The following is a 20,804-nucleotide window of genomic DNA, read 5'->3' on the forward strand; positions in this document are numbered from 1 at the left end:
CTATGTATGACCCTGGACGAGTCACAAGCTCTTTGAATCTCATTTCCCTTATCTGAAAAACAAAGGGGTTGATGGTAAATCAATTATCTTATTTTTTTTTGGGGGGGGTACTTTTATTTTAAGCAAATATTTTTCTTTTGTAGGGTGTTCTAACAGTTGTGAGTGGGAGTAGGGACAGAGTGGTAGTTCAGGATAGGACTTGTGCTGAAGGTAGAATTTAAGATGTCATAAAGGCTTTCTAAGAGAAAGAGGGGAAGAGGGAGTACATTCCAGGCAACAAGGATGGCCAAGGCAAAGGCTCTCAGATAGAATGCCATGATATAATAGAGAAAGGGAAAGTAGGAATCATGAAGGGTAGCAATGTATAAGGCTGGAAAAATGAAAAATATGTGATTTAGGGTCAAATGACTGTTTTCAAAAATTTATTGAGATGGGATCACATTTTCCTCTTTAGATTGTATTAGATTGTGAAAGCTTTTATATGACAGAAGTTTAGACTTAATCCCAGAGAAAACAGGGAAGTTTATCAAGTAGAAGAATGACATTGTCACATCCATGCTTTTGGAAAATTTCTGGTAGTTATGTAGAGAATGGATCAGAAGTAGGATAAAGAAATTTTTAGGATATTTTTTACCCTCAAACTAATTATGCCTAGAACCTGAGATTTCATCTAGGTGGGAAGTCCCAACCCTGATTCAAATCACATGATCTTAGAAAGTTGCCTAAAGCTTTAGTTTTTTTTTTTTTTTTTTTGGCAACAATCTTTTCATTGTGTTTATACCATAAGTCACTCATGTGACTCTATAGGACCCCTGTGGCAGCAGCAGAATAATATTACTTCTTACTAGTCTTGGAGAATTCTCTTTTGTACCACTCCTCTTTCTTCCTGCATTCCAGATTCAACACAACCAGAACACCTATAAGTAAGTGTGCTTCCAAATGCTAACATTTCAGCAGTGTTCTGTCCTCCTCTGACTGGACTTGAGCTCTTCTAAGCCATTGTCTGCAAAAGATCTCTGCAAGAGATCTCATATGATCTGCTTATCTATTTTGCTGAAGTCAACTGCTTGGGCTGCCAACTTCAACGATTGCTGGACTTGCTACCAGATGCCGTGAATTTGGTGGGAACCATTTTCATCTGACTCCCCTCCCAGGTTCCCTACATTGGATTGTATTTACTATTTATTATTTCTGGAGCTATTTTGATCAATTTCTAGTACATCTCATATCACCTCTTCTAGGAGTCAACATTTCAGCCCACTGCGTGTACTATCAGGTAAGCCTCCTACTACTGAAATTGATACTGACTACCTGTATCTCTGTAAATTATAGCACTTTTCTTTTCCTTTTGGTGTGTTACCCTCTTAATGTCCCTTGGGGCACTAAAAAGCCCTCATTATATGGATAAGCAAGATGACTATAGGTTACTTCAGATGTTTAGTGGGAGTGTGATCCACTAGTCTCTCAGTATCTATTTTATACTTACATTCTGATTTCTGTTTGTAATAAACTTGCCTGTACTGTCACCATCTTTAATCTGAAGTTGTCATTTTATAATCTTTCTCAGGGTCTCCTGTTACCCACCACTCTTCTCTGGGAAGACATTAGTTTACAGATTTTTCAGGTGAGTAGAAGGAGTGGGAAAATTCATCAAATTGATGAGGGAATTCCCTTCATCAAATATCCCTCATAGTAAACTCACCAAGTTAGTCTAGGCCCTCTCTTGATCTACCCAAGTTAAGTAGAAAGAAAACAATAAAATACCTGACAAGACAATATGTGATTCAGGGCCAAATGACTGTTTTAAAAAATTTATTGAGATGGGATTACATTTTCTCTTTCCCTTATTTTTTAGCTTTTTAATCCTAAATTAAGGACATACTGATTCCTTATTCATTCTTTCTCCAGTACTTCTTCAGATTTTATGTAAGTAAATGTATTGAAATTTGCAGAGCTAGAAGTAAATTGTGGTGTAATAAATCATTGAAATGAGAACAAAGGTGGGGGCAGCTAGTTGGTGCAGTGGATAGAACAACAGTCCTAGAACCAGGAAGACCCGAGTTCAAATCCAGCCTCAGACACTTAACATTTACTAGATATGTGATCCTAGGCAAGTCACTTAATCCCAAAAGCCTTGTAAAAAGAGAAAAAAGATTATATGATTATATAGGTCAAAAGTATCCTCGAATGGATCATCAGTTATAATGCCCATTCAAATCAATTCAAAATCAAATCAAAATTGTACTTTGTAAAAACTGTTATTTTGAAATTGCTGCTTTGTGTTTAGCTGACATGAATCCATAGGGAATAAGTTGTAAAGATTAGATGGGGAATTAGTCATTTAACTGCCTCAGAAAAAGGTTACATACTCATTCATAATCCCATATGCTTTGGTTGTGTGACCTGGGCAAAACCTCTGAAGCTGTTGAAAGTTCCATGATTTTCTACTTCAGATGGGCACTCAGGGAGCAAGATAAGTAAAAGAGGGGAAGAAATATTTAATTCTTACAAGGAGACAAACTCTAAAGAAAATTTTTAATTCAATATCAACATGTATATCTATTAAAATGACTTCCATAATTTGTGAGTGAAATTGTTAGTCAAAACTCCAGTAATGTAGACACAAAAGAATTCTTACAAATATAATGAGATTATACTATAAATTAGTATCTTCCAGAAGAACACAGTTTGGTCTTAATATGTGGTTATATAGACATCCTATTTCTAAAATTAGCAGGAAAATAAAGGAGAAAAGAAAAGGGGAAAAGGATAGGAGAGGAGAGGTAAGGAAAGAGGCATGCAGAGCAAAGGGATTAAAAGGGTGGGAGATGGAAGCTATCATTTGGAATCCTGACTCATTAGCTATTGTCTCCATTTTTATATCATCTGCAAATTGATAGATAGGTCATCTATGACTTATATATCCAAGTCACATATTAAAATGTTAAGCAACACTGAGCCAAGCATAGATCTTTAGGACACTATTATGCAAACCTCTCCAAAACAATATAAAACCATTAATGACTATTCCAAATCTACTTGTACTATTGACTATTACATATTTTTCTAGAATAAGAATTTGTCATATTCTTTGCTGAAAGAATGGCTTGACTAAATCTTATCTAATTCATCCTCCCCTTTTACTGGCTAAGTAATACTATTTAAATTAAAACACTCACTAATAGTTTTTATTCTGGATTTACTTGCCTTTTGATCAAATTACATTGGTTCTTTGTCATCATTGCTTCTGTTATTAGATATTAAAAGTTTCTGAAATTCCACTTTATGATCTAGGGGGAGGTGAAATGTAAGGATGCTTGTCCAGTCAAAAGTAAGACAAATTCTAGCTAATCTAATGCGCATGAGAATGGAAAAGATAACATTGCTAGTTAAGGGTTAGTGAAACATCTTAAACTTTATACTAGGTACATTTCAGAAGGAAAGATGTTTAAACGAGCTCTACTAATAAAGAAAACTTGATTTTTTTCAGTTCAATAAAAAAAGGCTAGAATCCTTTAAACTTTATAGGCAACAGCATTTGAAAAGAAAGGAGAGATTGAGACGGAAAGCACTGTATCTTTACTAATTTGGATGTGACTGATGTGCTGTGTTAAATTAGAAAAACTGAAATGAGTAAACCAAGTAATAGGAAATAAATCTCCAATTACTAAAATGTGCTTTAAGATGATTGAGACAAATTTTCTGTATTAAAGTATTTTTAAAAGAAAACAAATATATTTGCAAAATTGATTTCCATGATGAGTATTTGTACAAAGCTAAGTTGCAAACTATTATAATATCTAGTTATTTTGAAATTTTTGTGTATTTAATTATTCTGAATGTGTGTATATATTCTGCCTAAAAGTATTTTACAAATACATCTAAATTGAAAATTTTAAACAAAAAAATCTCATTAGCCTTCTAGATTTTTTTTTAATCTAACGTATTCTTTTACCATCTCCTTACCTATTTAAAAAAAAAAATTCTTTATCTTGAATATAAACTCCATATTACATATAACCATTCTAATATTTCTAGTGAAAATATCTTTTTCCTTGATAGAGAACACCAGAGCAAATAAATAATTTCTTATTCCTAATGTTTTTCTATCATATATTATCATGATTTCCCCAGAAGGTAGTATCTAGAAAGAAACCTTTGAAATCATGAAGTCAAATTCCTTCATTTTATATAAAGAGATGAGGGAAGTTTCTTTAGATCCTATATATAGAAAGTTGGAATTTGAACCCATGTTTTCTACTTCCAGATTCAATATATTTCCTATTAAAAATGGATACCACCAGCCACTTTTCGCCCTTAGATTAGCACTTGGAATCTTTGGAAACTGATGGAATTTTTGATGGGGTTAACACGATGGTTTGGGACATTTCCCAAATAAAAAACATTTTGATTCAATTCAATTCAATCCAATACAAATAAAAAAAAATCAAATAGTCACAGCATTCTAGGAACCTAGATTCTACATACTGCTAAGCCTTTCCTTGTTACTTATCCAAAGAAATTTCATTCTGTGCCCTAGAGAGAGCTTATGCTGTTGAGTCTATGCTGTAGCAGGTTCTATCCAAGATAGAAAGAACAGTTTCCCAATGCCTGAAAATTAAAGCACTTTATCTGTTCAACCAGTGACAAATCAGATTAATCATAGAACATTTCCTTGAAAGAAATGAGAAATATTAGCTAGAGTTTGGGAGCAGAATGGAATGAATTATAAATTTTAGCACCAAAGGTTTTTTTTTTTTTTTTTTTTTTTTTGGTTTGTTTGTCAGCTTATTTGAAATTTCATGTGACAACAAATTTAAATGATGTCACATTTGGAGATTTGAAACCTGTCTTTTATGTCCTTTTGTATTTCAAAATACATGTCTTTGAGGTAAATATAGAGTCACCTGCCAAGTTATTTGTATTTAAAAGCACTAACTTTTTCTTTAAAAAAGAAAAGTATTTGTTGAAGTATAGGGAGAGAGTTAGTTCTCTCTTGGATAATCTTCCCAGCCTCCTGTTCCTTTCACTATTACAGCTGCTGGCCCAGCAGGTTTCCATATTTTAGGATTTCAATGACCAGCAGGCCAAGTTGGCTCTCTGGCATATTTGGCTCCCAGTCTTATCTCAAAATGAGAAAGGGAATTGAAATACTGGACTGAGCACTAAAAATATAAGAACAAAGTACTGTTGAAAGCCTCTCCTTTACTAGTTCTAAAATGCAGGCAATTTATAAGCTAAAGAAAAATATAGGCACTTTCTGAGGAATAACAGTTATAGTTAACATTTACCTGAGACTTTAAAGCTTACAAAGTGCTTTACAAAAAAAAAAATTTATTTTCACAACATGTTTGGAAGGTAGGTGCTATTATTATCACCATTCTAAAGGAAGAAAACTTCTGCCTATAAGTTAAGTCACAGAGCTAGCAAATGTTCAAAGATGTATCTGAACTTAAATCTTCCTGATCTTCAGATTCAGTGATCTAAACACTTTACCACCTAGCTGTTTACTTTGAAGATAAAACAAGAGGTTTCCCAAAGACTATATTCACAGTTAAAATGAAATGAAATTTTGTGAGAGTTACATAGATAATTGGAAAGTCAGAGCTTATCTTCATCTGTAATCCATTCATTCATTCATTCACCCATATTGATTCATTTTTAAAAATTTATTTCTTTGAAGAAAAGGTAGCAGGATTGTTGAGAAAGATGATGTGTTTAAGATCAAATTCTGCTATTTACTACTTGTGTGACCCTAGAGGTAGATCACTTAATCTCCTTGCATTGACTCTCCTCCTTGGTTAAAATGGGGATAATAATAACTGTATTAGAATCATAGAAACTGAGTCAGAAGACACCTCAGAGGTCATCTAACTCATTCCAAATATAAGCAAAAATCACTCTACAAAATGCATAAATCATCTGGTCTCTACTTGAAAAACTCTAGTGATAGCTGGAGGATTTGGTTACTATTTCTTGAGACAATTCACTTTTCTATTCCTAATTCTTAGGAAAGTTTTCTTTATATCAAGTATTTTCAATGTTTGTATGTTTCTGCTTCTGGCTTTAAAGTCTAAGATGATCTAGTCATAGGGTTTTATGTCACAGACTCCCTTTGGGATTCTGGTGAAGCCTATGAAACCCTTCTCAGAATAAATGCTTTTAAATTCACAAAATAAAATACACATGGCTACACAGGGAAATAAATTCTATTGAAATACAGTGGACATCCAAAGAAATTTTTTTGGAGGCAGTCAAGGTTAAATGACTTGCTGAAAGCCATAAAACCTATTAAGTATCTGAGGCTGGATTTGAAGTCAGGTCATCAAAACTCCTCTATTAGTGCTATATCCAATTATTAGCCCCAACAAAAGTATTTTTTTTTTAAGTCCATAGTCTCAACATGAAAAAACTCTTTCAATTTCCACAGGAGGAAACTGAAACTCAGAGAAGGAAGTCCAGAATCATATGGATTAAAATAAAAGAGCTAGGATTGAAACACAAATCTACTGAATACAAATTAAATATTCTTTGCACAGCAACAAAATTGCCTCTCCCTGAGATAATATATATATAATGTGTAAACTGTAAAGCACTGAACAATTCACAAAGTAATCATCTTTATTACCTTTTTTATTGGTATGGTCATTTGGATAATTTAACAAAAGCCCACTTCCCTGTGTAGACCAAGACTGAAGTTGTGTGTAGAAAAGAATCTACATCAATGGGAAATTCCATTTCCCCTCACTCAATTGCAATTTTCCTTTCCTCTCCAAACCATTTGAAGCTACAATATAACCTGTGACAGTATATCTAATAGGTTTCTTTATTAAGGTAGCTCCTTCAAAGCTGGGTGATGGAGGTGGGGAGAAGATGGAGAATCAGGCTTTTTTTTTCCTGATGGAAAGTGCTATTTTCCCAGAACTCTGCACATTCTGATTTTGTGGAAGAAATTGTTGTTTTTTCCATTTATATTGGTGTCATTGTGAATATAGGGTTTTTTTTTATTTTGTTTTGTTTTTGGTTTCTACTGCTTGGGGATGGGCTTAGGCCTTGCCATAAGATATTTGCAGTCAGAGATTCCTATTTTATGCCTATGTTCCTGTGAGTCAGCCTGTCAAAGGCTAACATCTAATCCAGAAGAGTGGCCCATTGCTAGACTTTAAGATTGGCTACACACTTAAACCTCTTTTGGGGGGATGATGAGTTCTAACTCTCCTTATTCTACTTGATTGCAATGTGTTCCTTCTCCTAGCCCCTTCAAAGATGAGAATCAGAAAAATTCTGGATAGTATATCTGCAGGTATTATCCATAGGACCTAGAGACTGGGAATGCTCAGAAAAAGCTATATACCAGCAAGAAGCAGCTTGGATTTCATTCACCTTCTCTGTTGCTAAGAGTCCAAAATTATAGGGCTACCCTAGTTCCAATGAGCCAGTGATTTTATTCACCAATAATTTCCAGCCCTTCACTTGTTCTTTAATGCTTTAATTTTTCTTTAATTAAGAACATATTGAAATGAAGTATATATCAACATCCATGTTGACAAAAGCAATTGAATCTAATGATTCAGATTGCATTTTCTCTAAAACCTACATAAAGTCAAAATGGTAGCAACATTAGAAAGAAATGGAGTCACATCCCAAATATACTTTCTAGAATATTGTCCATTCTATATTGTAAACTGATCACTCAATTAACTAATCAAAAAGCAATTATTAAATAATGATAATCTCTAAGATCCATTTCATTTTATAAATTTAGGGGATCTTAAAGGAGATTATAAGCCTAGGGAATGGTAAGCAGAAAATGATATAGAAGCTAAAAAAGCCCCTACTTTGTCAACTTGGGCTAAATTAAGAAGAATATTTCGTCTGTCTCTAGGGATGTTATAGTCGTTGATGTTTTCATACCTAGAGAGTATCTATTGTGAAATAATCAGGATAGTAAGGAGTCTTGAGTTATATCATATAAGAATTAGTTGAAAGAAGTGAAGACAGTGAGTCTAGAGAAAAAAAGACACACATTATGATAATACAGTAAATATCTTCTAGTACCTAAAGAGCTATTATCACATGGAAGAGGGATTCAACTTGTTCTGCTTAGTCCTGGATGGCAGAATTGAGAGCAATGGTAAAAAGTTGCAGGGACAAATTCAGGCTTGACTTAAGGGAAGTTCTTAAACAATAACTTAATGAATGACCAAAAATACCCTTTATTAAGGGCTCACTAGGTCCCAAGAACTATATTAAGTCCTTGGAGAACAAATATAAAGCAAATTCCTGCTCTTTAAAGAGAGAATTCCACTGGGCAAAAACAAAAAAAACCCAAAAAACAAAAAAACTATAGATAAATAAGTGGTAAATTGGAAAGAATACTCTGAACTTAGTGGCTACTGGCATAATGAGTGTGGCCAGAAGGATGACACATTTCATCTGGAAATACAGTGTTGATGTGCTTATGGTTAATGGTTCTAGAACTGGAAGTGGTAAGGAGAGAAGGAAGAAGGAAGGGTATGCCTAATTAACTGAGGTATTTAGTTGAGAAATAGTGAGAGAAGAGATAGTAAAGTATGGTTGAATGATTCCTGAATTAGAATTTAGGGAGACAGCCACCAGTCTAAAGAGGTTGTGGAAGTTGGCTGGAGTCATCCCAAAGAGGAACCTACCATATAAGTTAATGGAGTTCTCATCACTAGAGGTCTTCAAGCATGGTTGAGAGGGTTTTTTTGTTTGTTTGTTTTAGGTACAATTTACACTTATAGCTCAGAGATTCTGTGGAGCTTTGTTATTAAATGTTTTACTGACTGCTAAAAAATCATCATAGATAGAATTGAATAATAATAGATCTTGGCTAACAGAGACAAAAAAGCACAGACACTATTGAATCTAAATTCTTCCTATTACAAGAGTTCAGAAAGAAAAAATATATTGTTGGAAATCCCAGAGTAATCCACTGCATCTTTTTACAAGAACCATCATCTCTTCTCTAGACAGATAAACAACTCATAACATGAGAAGTATTGCCAGTTCATGATAAGGGAAAGAGAAAGAAGGGTAAGAAAGATAAATATTCTTCAGGGAGGTAAAGAGAATTTGATTTGAAATTGAAATGGATTTGAAATTAGTGCGTCTTTAAACCTTGGATCTGCTATTAAATAGTTATAGTCTTTGCATCTCCTATTTCTTTTTAATGATACCCTTTGTCTGGCTTTTCCAATTCTTTGAAGATATACACAAAAGAAGAAGCCACAATTATCCCAGAAAATAAGGGCTTAGAGTAACTAAATGATATTGTATATATGGATACACACATATTTCAAGGAATCCATGAATGAGGTAGAAGTACATGCCTTACCCTTCTATAACCTCAGAGGTCCTTTATTTTTCAAGGGAAGAACAGAGTTCAGAGATGGATTGACTAGACTTGATTTTAGATGTGTCAAGAGTAAAGAATTCTAAAAATAAACTCCCATGCCTAAAGATAATGTTAGCATGAGGTCAGTCCCACAAATATGATTCAACTCACTGGGATAAATATGATTTAAGGAGATTAATGGTATGGATATTGAAATTTTGTGGCATTAGTGTACAATTTTACTCTTGAAATCATAACAATAACCTTTTAATACTAGTGGTACTTTTGGGCACTGAGGGAAAATTAATAAAGGAAATATTGAGCACAATAGTGAATTAATTGGGGAAATATTAATGTTAGTGCCAAAATCTAAGTATCCTTTGTAGAAGGAAAAAGACAAGAGTGTTTGTGTTAAAAATGTCCTGAAAGTAGAAAAAAAATTTTCTAGAAGTTATCACAATTGATGATAAATAAGAATCAGTGTAAGGAGAAGTCACATTTTATAGTTATATGTACGAGGAGTAATAGCATCAATAGGTAAGAGATAAATAAAATGGATAGAGATATGACCTGAAAGTATGTAGGTCACATACTGCTGTTACCAATATCTTTTAATTTTATATTTTATAATTTAATTTTTTAATTTAATATTTTATTTTCTTCCAAGTACATGTAAAAAATTTAGCATTAAAATTTTTTTGAGTCCTATATTCTCCCCCCACTATGAGAAGGCTAGCAATTTGACTTAGGTTATATATGTGTAGTCATTCAAAACAGATATGTCATGTAAAATTAAACACAGAAAGAAAAAAAAAAAACAAGAAAGATAAGGAACGTAAAGAAAAAGTATCTTTGATCTTCATTCAGGCTTTATCAGCTCTTTCTCTGGAATTGTCTTGGAATATTATATTATTGAGAATGTTATTCAGAATAGACCACAATACAATTTTGATTTTCTATGCACACGTTTCTCCTGGTTCTGCTCATTTCACTTTGCATCAATTCATGTAAGTTTTTCTAGGTTTGTTTTTTCAGTCATTTATCCAGTTAATAGATAGTCCCTCAATTTCCAATTCTTTGCTACCACTAAAAGAGATGCTATGAACATTTTTGTACATATAGGTCCTTTTCCTTTTTGTTTCTTTTAATCTCTTTTGGAATCAGACCTGGTAGTGATATTGCAAGGTCAAAAGATACGTATGGTTTTATAGACCTTTTGGACATAGTTCCAAATTTCTTTCTAGAATGGTTGAATCAGTATACAACTTTACCAAGTGTTTTAATTTTCTCACATTCCCTCCAACATTTATCATTTTCTTTTTTTGTTTTATTAGCTAATCTGATAGGTGTGCAGGGGTAGCTCAGAGTTATTTTGGTTTGCATTTCTCTCATCAATAGTGATTCAGAACTTTTTAATGTTATATATGAAAACTATGGATAGTTTTGATTATTTTGAAAATTATCTGTTTATATGCTTTGACCAGTTATCAATTGAGGAATGGTACTTATTTCAATAAAACCAACTCAATTTAGTATATATTTGAGAAATGAGATCTTTATTAGAGAAACTTGCTGTAAATTTTTTTTCATAATCAGGATTGCCAACTATGTATTTTCCTCCATTCTATTTCTCTCCTACTTATCCTATTCTCTTTCTTTTTACCCTGTCCATTCTCAAAAGTGTTTTACTTCTGACTTTTGCCTCCTTCAGTTTGTCCTCCCTTCTATCAAAGTTCCCCTTCCTCCTTCTCCTCTTCCCCTCCTATTTTCTGGTATGGTATTTTCCCCTCTTTTTCAATTCCAATGAGAATAAGGTTCACATGCTTCTCCATATCCTATCTTCACCTTCACTGTAAAATCTCCATCAGCTTTCTTTTGTGTCAAATAACTCATCCCATTCAATCTCTCCTTTTCCCTTCTCCTAGTGCTTTCTTCTTTCTCATCCATTAATTACTTTTTTTTAGGTAATCATCCAATCATATTAACTCACACCTATGCTTTCTATCTATGTATATTTCTAACTAGGTTAATAATGATAAAGTTTTTAAGGGTTATACATATTATTTTCACATGTAGTAAAGTAAAAAATCTAGCCTTATTAATTTCCTTTTGATTTCTTTTTCCTGCTTACCTTTTTAAAGGATTTTCTTCAATGAACTTTTGTGCCTCTTTTTACCATTTGGCCTATTTTCTTTTTTAAGGTGGTATTTTCTTCAGTATTTTTGTATGTGTGTATGGCTTTTTTTTTTTTTTTTTTTTTTTACCATGCTGTTGATTTTTGTCTTGAATTACTTCTTTTGCCTTCCTAATTTTTCCTCTCCTCTTTCAGTTCATTTTAAAAATCATTTTTGAGCTCTTCCATGGCCTGATAACAATGCATATTTTCTTTTGAGACTTTGGATGGTGGGGTCATGACTTTGTTGTCTTCTGAGTTTGTGTTTTGATCTTCTCTGTCCTTATAGTAATTTTCTATAATCAAGATTTTTCTGCTGTTTGTTAATTTTTCAGCTTCTTTGGACATTGTCCCAAGCTTCAAGTTGTTGTTTTTTTTTTTTTTCTCTTCTCTGTGTGTGTGTGTGTGTGTGTGTATGTGCGTGAGCGCATCTGTATGGTACAAGCCATAGAAGTGTGATAATAATCTAATTTGTCCTGGAATTGAGATCCAGGAGAGCTATCCAGATCTTGGTTTAAATAATGCAACAGAATCTTGCCCCTGGCGCCAGAAAAGGGACTACTATATTTTTCTTCTGACCAGTTGTCTGCCATCTATGGACTGAGAGGTTTGGAATTTGCCATTGCTGCCCCTGATTTAGTCTCCTCTAAGTCTACTCCTGGTTTGCTGGAATCAGGTCTCCACTGTGACTTCTATTGTACTGCACTTCACTGTTCACTTGTGGGTTCTGGTGCTCTAGAATTCATTTTGAGACACTATTTAAAGGTATCTGAAGAGGTCTAAGGAGAGTTTAGAGAAGTCCTTGTATATTCTCTGCTATCTTGGCTCTTCCTCTCCCTAGATATGTTTTGTCCAGGAGCATTACACAAAGAATCCTAATAATTATGTAAAAGAAGAAACCCTAGCAGCTGATGATAGTGTCAGCAGATGGCAGTAAATTAGCAGGGAAACAGTGAAACAGCAAAGAATAGCAACAACTGTACAGACCAGCAACAATGAGCAGCTTCAGAGATAGAAAGGAACAACAGCTACGAACTGAATAAAGCTGAAGTAAGTTACAGTTGGCTGTTGTAAAATGGAGTATTAAAGATTTTTACAGCTAAGAAAATATCCCAGGATATGAATTGTCCATAGAATATTCTTTTTCTGTTAGGTGGCGAAAGAGAATAATACATTTTGGAATTAGAGGGATTTTTCCTGTTTATTTACTTGCTATTCTACTCTAAATAAAAATTTTATATTTTATTTATGACTCAATTTGGGGGTAGCTGTATGATCCTGAGCAAATCACTTACTCCTGTTTCTTTATCTGTAAAATGAACTGGAGAAGGAAATGGCAAATCACTCTAGTATCTAGTGTACCTTGTGGAAAATAGAAGACTGTGATGAACATCTTTCTTAAATAGAGATACTGGAGCTTATGGCTTTTTTCCCCATCCAGAGTGTTCAATAAATGGAGCAGAGTGTACTTATTAGATGTATATACCAGGTATATATACCAGGTACATTCAGTTTTGTAGAATCAGAAGATTTCCAAATGATGCGTTTTCCTAGGGAAGTTAAGACATGATTGAGAAGTCCAAAGAAGTCTAAAAGCAGTGGAAAGGGAGGGAAATAAAGCAGCATAAAGAAGCAATTTCTAGCAAAGATATAATCCAATGTCTGACTTATAAGATCATCACTACTGAAAGTATTGTGAAGATGAGTACTGGATGACCTCTTATAAGGGATATGTAGAAAAGATTCCTAACTAGGATAAATTGTTTGACTATATGACTTCTCAGGTCTCTCTCTATTCTATATTTTTATGATTATGGTATTAAAATCTTGTTCTAACTAGTATTTGTATTTATAGCATAAAAAGGTGATTAGTGTTTAATCAGTGTTTACATGATTTTATTTTTTTTCATTTTTTCTTTTTCATACATATTTTTAAAAGGCCATTTAAAGACCAGCTCATGAATTTAATCACATTTCTCTCTATAATTTAATCTAATTTCAGCTGAGTGGAGATGAGTATTACCTTGCATACTACATCAGGATGTTTCTTTATGAGAGGTAATTCATCAGTATAAGGCATGCTGAACTTTTTTTTTTAATCTTACTCTTTTTTGTTTTTGTCTTTTTTTATCTTACTCTTTTGTTTTAATCTTAATGCTCCATGTTGCTCCTAGCCTTAAACTAGTATATTCTTTTTATCAAGATGCCTCAATTTAAACTTTGTATAAAACTTCTGATTCATATACTGGAAATTGCTTATCAGCCACTGTTTAGGATTTTTTAGAGTATGATATATTTATAACCCCTTCCTTTTCCTACAGGCTGCTTGATACCTTCCTTACAGCCTTCTCCCCCTATTCATTTTTTCAAGCCATTTGGAAAAGTGATTTCATCAATGTAGTAAACTTGTGGTATAGAAATTCCTGTTGCTAATGAAGATGAGCAGCTCTCTTTCAATTTAAAGTCTTAAAAAGTTGCTTAGATCACTAAGTAATGTGATTTACCTATGGTCACACAGCCAGGATATGCTAGAAAAAAAGACATAAATTCAGGCTTTCTCCAAACCTATATTCCCTATGATTCCCTTCCTATTAACAATGTATTAATCTAGGGATCTAAAAGAAATGTGAACATGACAAAAAAATTGCATGTACCTTTTTCTCGTCTAGAATTATAAATTTAGAACTTTCAGGGACTTTTTTACTTTATAGACTAGAAAATTATTATCTAGACAGGTTGCTAATTATCCAAGTGGTAGAGTTAGTACTCAAACCTTGATTCTCTAAATCTAACCCACCCTGGATCACTGGTAGAAGAGCTTATGTATCAAACTCTAAGCTATGACATTCAGAGTAAGCTAAGATGAACAGGTCATCGGGGAAAGTGCTGACAAAAGATGAGGCACTGGGAAATGGCAAATCACTCGGTGTCTTAACTAAGACCACCTCACAGACATCATACATGCTATGGTTCATGGGTCATGAAGAATCAGACACCACTGACTGACTTAACAACAACTTCAGAATCCAAATGTAGTCCCTTTTGCAAGACAGCATGCTGCAATGGCGGAGCAGCTTGAATTCTCTCTTTGGCACAAAGCTGAGAGAGAGGCATCTAGAAAGAAAAAAAAAAATTAATATCTTACTCTAGTACTTTTCAAGTGCTTTGCAATTATGATCTCATTTTATCTTTACATCAACCTGAAGGTAAGTGCTATGATTATTCCCATTTTGCAATTGAGGAAACTGAGGTAAATATAAATGAAATGATTTGGCAAGGCACATAATTATTAAGTGTTTAAGACCGGATTTGAATTCAAATCATCTTGACTTCAGGGCTAACACTCTATGCACTCTTAACACCTAAGTGTCAAGGGACAGTAAAAGAAATATTAGATATAAGAGTTAAGAGAAAGCTGGATTCACCTGTGTGAAGAAGAGCACATCACTTAATCTCTTTGTGTCTCAGAGAGGTAATTTTGTTATATATCTTGTTAACATGACTTGATAATAACTATTCTATGTGTTAGAATTTCCCTTCTTCACAGGAGAGTAGGACAATGGTCTTTTTGTTAAAGGGGTCTTTTGTTAACAAGAATCTTTTATAAAGGGTTTTTTTTTATTAACAATCTTCACAGGATTAATGTGAGAACAGCACTTTATAAACTTTAAGTTGATTAAAAATGTGAGCTACCATTATTGAGACAATAATATTGCACTCTAGCAACAACTAATTTGAACCAGAGAAGAACTTCTTATACTCCATGAAGCATCCTCATAGCAAGCAACTAATTCAATAGCCTTCTAATTGGCCTCCTGACTATTTTGTGAGCAAGATACTCCATCGCTTGGCTCTGAGCATTTTCTCTGACTGTCCTTCAACCCTGGAATACTTTTTCTTCTCTCCAATTACTAACCTCTTTGGCTTTAAGTTCCAATTAAAATCATACTTTCTACATGAAGCCTTCCTTAATTCATCTTCATTCCTGTGTTTTTACTCTATTTATTTATTTTTATCCTGTATGTAGCTTACCTCATATAGATATTTTTCATACTGTTTCTCTTATTATATTGTAAGATATACAGGGAAGAGAGGGACTTTTTTTTTTGCCTTTTTTTGTACTCCCACTGCTTAGTACAGAGCCTATATGTAAGTAGGCACTTAATAAATAAGTGAATGAATGTTCTCTCTGCTGTGCACATCTCTGGACTCCAATCTATCCTCCACTCAACTTCCAAAATAATTTTCCTAAAGCACGTCTGATATTATTCAATAAATTTTAATGACTCATTACCTCCAAGATAAAATATAACATTCTGTGTTTGACTTTAAATCTCTTCAAAACCTGACCTTTTTTTTTTTTACCTGTTTTCTTACACTTTATTCTTATCCATATATTTTACAGTCTAGCAACAATGATTTGTTGTTCCTCATGCATGGCACTCCATTCTCTGTCTTCAGGCTTCTTCACTGGTTATCTCCTAGGCTTCCTGGTGAGGAAGGAATGTTCTCCCTCCTCACATTCATTTCTTGGCTTTTTTCATGCCTCAGCTAAAATCTCACCTTCTCTTAGAGATTTTTCCTGCTCTACTCCTACTGTTACTTCTCTTGACTATTACCTTCATTATACACTGCATATATCTAATATGTATATAATTATTTACATGTTGACTATGACAAATGTTAGAATGATCCACGTTCCAAAGTTTCTTAGTTCAGGTTCAATTTTAGGACAAAATGAGACAATAGCACCCTAGTGAGCAATTAACAGAAGGAGATTTATTTAACCCTAAGGCAATAAGGATATGTAACAAGAATACAGTAGCCTTTAATTTTGCTAGATGAAGACTTCTTCATCTCCATATGAAAACATTTTCATCAGAGTAGATCTTGGTGGCATATGTAGTTTTCAGAAATCCACCAAGTCAGATAGGTACCAATTTTTTTTGAGGCAACCAGGTACGTAGTAGACAAAGTTCTGGATCTAGAGTCAGAAAGACTTGTGTTCAAATCCAGCTTTCACCATTTATTAACTATATGACATTGGGAAAATCCCTTAACCTCTCTTTGTCTCAGTTTCCTCAACTGTTAAATGGGGATAAAAATAGCATATATATTTTAGAGTTTGTTTGAAGAACAAATGAGATAATATTTATAAAGTACACTGCAAACCTGAAAGTACCAAGTAAATCTTGTTCTTGTTCTTGTTCTTCTTGTTCTTTCTCCTTCTGAAAGTGAACTGCTTGAGGGCTAGGACCACATGTCCCTCCTTTTCTTTATATTCCCCAACATTTAGCACGTCCTACACATAGTTAATATTTAACAAATCCTTATGAACACTGACAAAATGACTGAGATAGATTGAGAAAGATAAAGACTAAAGAGAGGCCAACATTATTATTTTGGAAGTAGCAGTTTCAATTGAATGATGATCTGGGAAGCTATATTATATTAATTGTCCAGCCCATAGGATCCACATTAGTAAAGGAAGAAAATTAAATCAGAGCAAGAATTATTAATAGCCTGAGAAAATCCTAAAAGGTAAAAAAGATTAGTAACACAAAAAGAATAAAGAATTGATTTAGGAGTAATTACTAAGGGAGAGTTGGAATAATAAGAGATTATAGTCATATCAAGGAATGTTAGGGTTTTAATTAAGGAGATAGAACACTTGTGGGTAATGGTGAGATTCACTGTCCATTTCTTTTTGTGGCTAAAATAGAATGATGGAGTAGATTATAAAATTGTAGGAAGCTGAAGAATTAAGAGGAAAAGGCGTTTGAAGGAGCATCATTATGGATGTTGAAGTTCCCTAGTATAAAGTCAGGAATTGGGGAGAAGGGAATATGGTGAGCCAGGTGCTGAACTATTTGTAATGGTCTGAAGTCTGGCATATAACAGCCACCATGACCTAGATTAGATGGAAGATTTTTATTGGAGTCAACTTCAACGAAAGAGATTTTCATAATATAAGCAAACTGAGTCTTGAAATAGTAACCGAAAGCAAGGCACATCCTACTCCCCTCCAGGAATAGTATTTGAAAGTGTGGTAGGCAGTAAGGAGGAGTGGGAAATGAAGTCTTCTCAGCCAGTCTTAGAAAGGATAGCAAAAGAATGTAGTGTCATTGGTGGTTATTGATGCCTAATGTAGAATAAAAGAAAGAGGTCCATAATAAGGGGACTATGAATCAATAAGTCCAAAAAGTACAGTGAAAGAAGCAGGCAGGATTGTAGCGGAATGTAGATGAGGAAAGGTGGAAGATTATGAGAACAGGGGAATAGAAGGTAGGGGATAGTTCACTCATGTAGCAAGTATTTGAGTAATAGAGGGAAAAGAGTAGGTAATAGTGGGAAATTATTAGACATGGGGTAATAGTGAGGGATAAATGAATAGTAATGCTTATAGTCTCAAAGGGGTCTTGTTGCTGGGCAAAGCCTTTAGCGTGAGAGACATTAGACTTCACTTCTGATTTTCCTATAGCTAAAGGATAGCTAATGCTATGGCCTATCTCAGATGAAAGAGAGTGCTGGGCACTCCCAGCCTGCTCTTCTGATGTGGGTAGAATAAGAGGAAATTACAACTGATGGTTATAAAATGACAAATCAGTTCAATTTAACAAGAAAAATATCTGATACAAAAGAAAGCACTGGACTGAGAGTCTGGGGTCCTTGGTTTGAATAGTAGCCCTGTCACTGTTGTGACCCTTTGGGCACCTATAAAATGAAAGGATTAGTTCAGATGACTTCTAAAATTCCTTCCAGATCTTAAATCTGTGATCTTATGACTGTTTAAATGCCTGCCATTTTTTCTAGACACAATGCTGGAGATCTTAAATGAAACAAGAACAAAAAAAATCCCTTTCCTTAAGGGGCTTACATTTTATGGCAAACTAGAAGATAATCTTACTATTAGTAATCTTCTAGACTGTTGTTGAGGGCCAAATGTTCTTGTATCTTTAACTTTTCTCATCAGCAAATAAATAATTAAATACCACATCAGGATCTCCTGGATAAGTGGTAAAAGCCAAAGAAATAGTAAAATAAGTTAATATGAACAAAGAGATAGCATAACAGCAAGTATTCCATAGAAGCAGCTTGTTGAAATCAAGTCTGAATGAGGTTTTCAATAAAAGTAATAGTTTAGAATATGAGTTCCTTAAAGTTTTCCTATAGACTTCCTTTCATAGTCTGATGATATCTTACGATCCCTTTTCAGAATAATGTTTTTAAATATATAAAATAAAATACCTAGGATTACAAATGAAACACTTTATTAAAATAAGATATTTATATAATATTATATATTTATAATTTTATATGCATTATATATGTATATACATATATATGTACATATACATAATATATATATCACATAGATGTGTGCATATGTATGTATATACATCTATATGATAAACCAATAATCTAGATTTAGCAAGGCTTATAGCAACTGGGTCTCCACATAATGGCAATTGTTCATTAGCTCATGCTGAGGCCACCTACAAAGAAGATTGCAAAATTCTTGATCTCTACTATTCAATCAAACATTTTCCCATTGACAAGTGGGACAGTGAATGGTTTCCCAAGTACAAAGATTCATTACCTTCTGCTGACTTGGGAGAGGTTATAACTAGCATCTCACTCAGAACTTTATTTTTATCTATCTTGTGTTTTCCCTATCTCCTTGGTAAAAACCTCCCTAGTTTTTGACTAATATTCTAAGATTCAGATTATATGAGAACAGTATATAAAAAAGTAAACATCAAATCATGACTCTTTCATTTAGTAACTGAGCAACATTTATTAAATCATGTCACCTTGCTGGGCCACAGGTTTCTAATCAGTAAAATAGAGGTGGGGAAAAGGGATAGACTAGATCTCTGAGATCTTTCCCAGATCCAAAATCTACAATCCTATATTCTGCTATGTCTCCTGGATCTATTATATTTGGACAGCTACAGCTTTTTACTCCAGGGATTTCTTATTGATTAGTATCCTGGGTCTTTATAATGAAGAACAATAGATAACTTCTTTCTCACCTTTTAACCTGGTATGGGATTGTCAAAAGAAAAGGGGCCATGCAAATCCATAGCTATTTTAAAATTTCATAAATTGTTTTTTAGAAATTAACTTTCAAATGTAAATTCTAAGTTTTTATATAGAAAAAATTATTGACCTTGCTTTGGATTTGTAGCATAGTATTTTTAAAATATATATATATATACATATATATATGTGTATCACCTATGACATGTTAAATAATTTTTAAACATTTTTTTTAAAGTTTTGAGTTCTGAATTCTATCCTTTCCCTTCCTCTTTTTATCTCCCTTCTCTGAGATGGTGAGCAATCAGATATAGGTTATACATATGTTATCATGTAAAATATGTCCATACTAGTCATTTGTGTTTCCTAATAAAGAAAACCTTGACCATAATCGTGCCTTATAATTTTATTGGCTTTTTTCAGGGGAAAAAATTGGTATTTACTCTTTGTTATTTGGGGGCAAAATCATTTCCATTTTTGTAGGCCATAACATCAACTTTTGCCCATTGTAATAATGTCCTCCTCACCATAATCACAATAGGAAAGTCATTATTTGATTGTGGGGCCTTATCTACACATAAAGAAAAAAACACACCATTTGTCGAGTCCCAAACTTTTGTCTCATTGGGAAAATTGCCATTGGCATCCTAGAGAAAGTGAATAATTAACTTGTTTGGGAAATTATTGTGTTCCTCATAAGAAAGCTTATTAACTAATACAAATGGTTAACACAAGTTTTTTTTTTTTTCTTTTTAGATAAAAAAGAGAGACTGTCACGTCAAAACCCAGACTTCTTTTTTCCACTGAAGCTCAGAAATACAGATTTGCACTCTCAGCTGACAGTTGATGGTTTTCCTTAAACAAAATGGAACGTAACTTGAAGAATGTTCTTGTCATAGCTGTTGGCTTTTTATTTCTATTTACATCTTACGGAGCTCTTCAGAATCTACAGGTAGGTGTGTATATTTAACTTGAATATCTTCAAGGCTTCAAAGGGCATGCTCTTGGCGTTTTCAGGTACTACTTAAGGATCAAAGTGATTTGCTAATGGCCACAGAGAGTTTCAGATGAGACTTGAATTCATCTCAAAAGGAGAGTAATGTTCCATGAATAAAATTAAAAGGAACTGATTTCAATTAACTTGGCATTTTTCTAAGACCTTCTAAATTTAAATGCTTGTTTTTATGTTATGTGTAAAACTTTTTCTCCCAATTACATTCTCACTGGGTC

The 20,804-nt window shown here is 33.5% G+C and overlaps 1 protein-coding gene across 5 annotated transcripts in view; it reads left to right on the forward strand.

Annotated features, from left to right (window-relative positions):
• LOC100934191 (protein unc-93 homolog A-like) overlaps window positions 1-20,804 on the forward strand; it is a 174,492-nt gene that overhangs the window by 110,386 nt on the left and 43,302 nt on the right. For 2 of the 5 annotated variants that reach the window (XM_031937494.1, XM_031937496.1), the window contains exon 1: window positions 20,439-20,526. Coding sequence is in view for 2 of the 5 variants with exons in the window: in XM_031937493.1 (XP_031793353.1) it covers window positions 20,440-20,526 (87 nt within the window). In the remaining 3 variants the exon portion in view is untranslated. Of the gene's footprint in view, window positions 1-897; window positions 1,277-1,567; window positions 1,625-13,533; window positions 13,590-20,330; window positions 20,527-20,804 lie in introns of those variants that run through there. The other 3 variants (XM_031937493.1, XM_003769615.4, XM_031937495.1) reach the window with 3 other exon arrangements.

Source organism: Sarcophilus harrisii, chromosome 4, assembly GCF_902635505.1.
Source record: "Sarcophilus harrisii chromosome 4, mSarHar1.11, whole genome shotgun sequence".
In the NCBI taxonomy this organism is placed as follows: domain Eukaryota; kingdom Metazoa; phylum Chordata; class Mammalia; order Dasyuromorphia; family Dasyuridae; genus Sarcophilus; species Sarcophilus harrisii.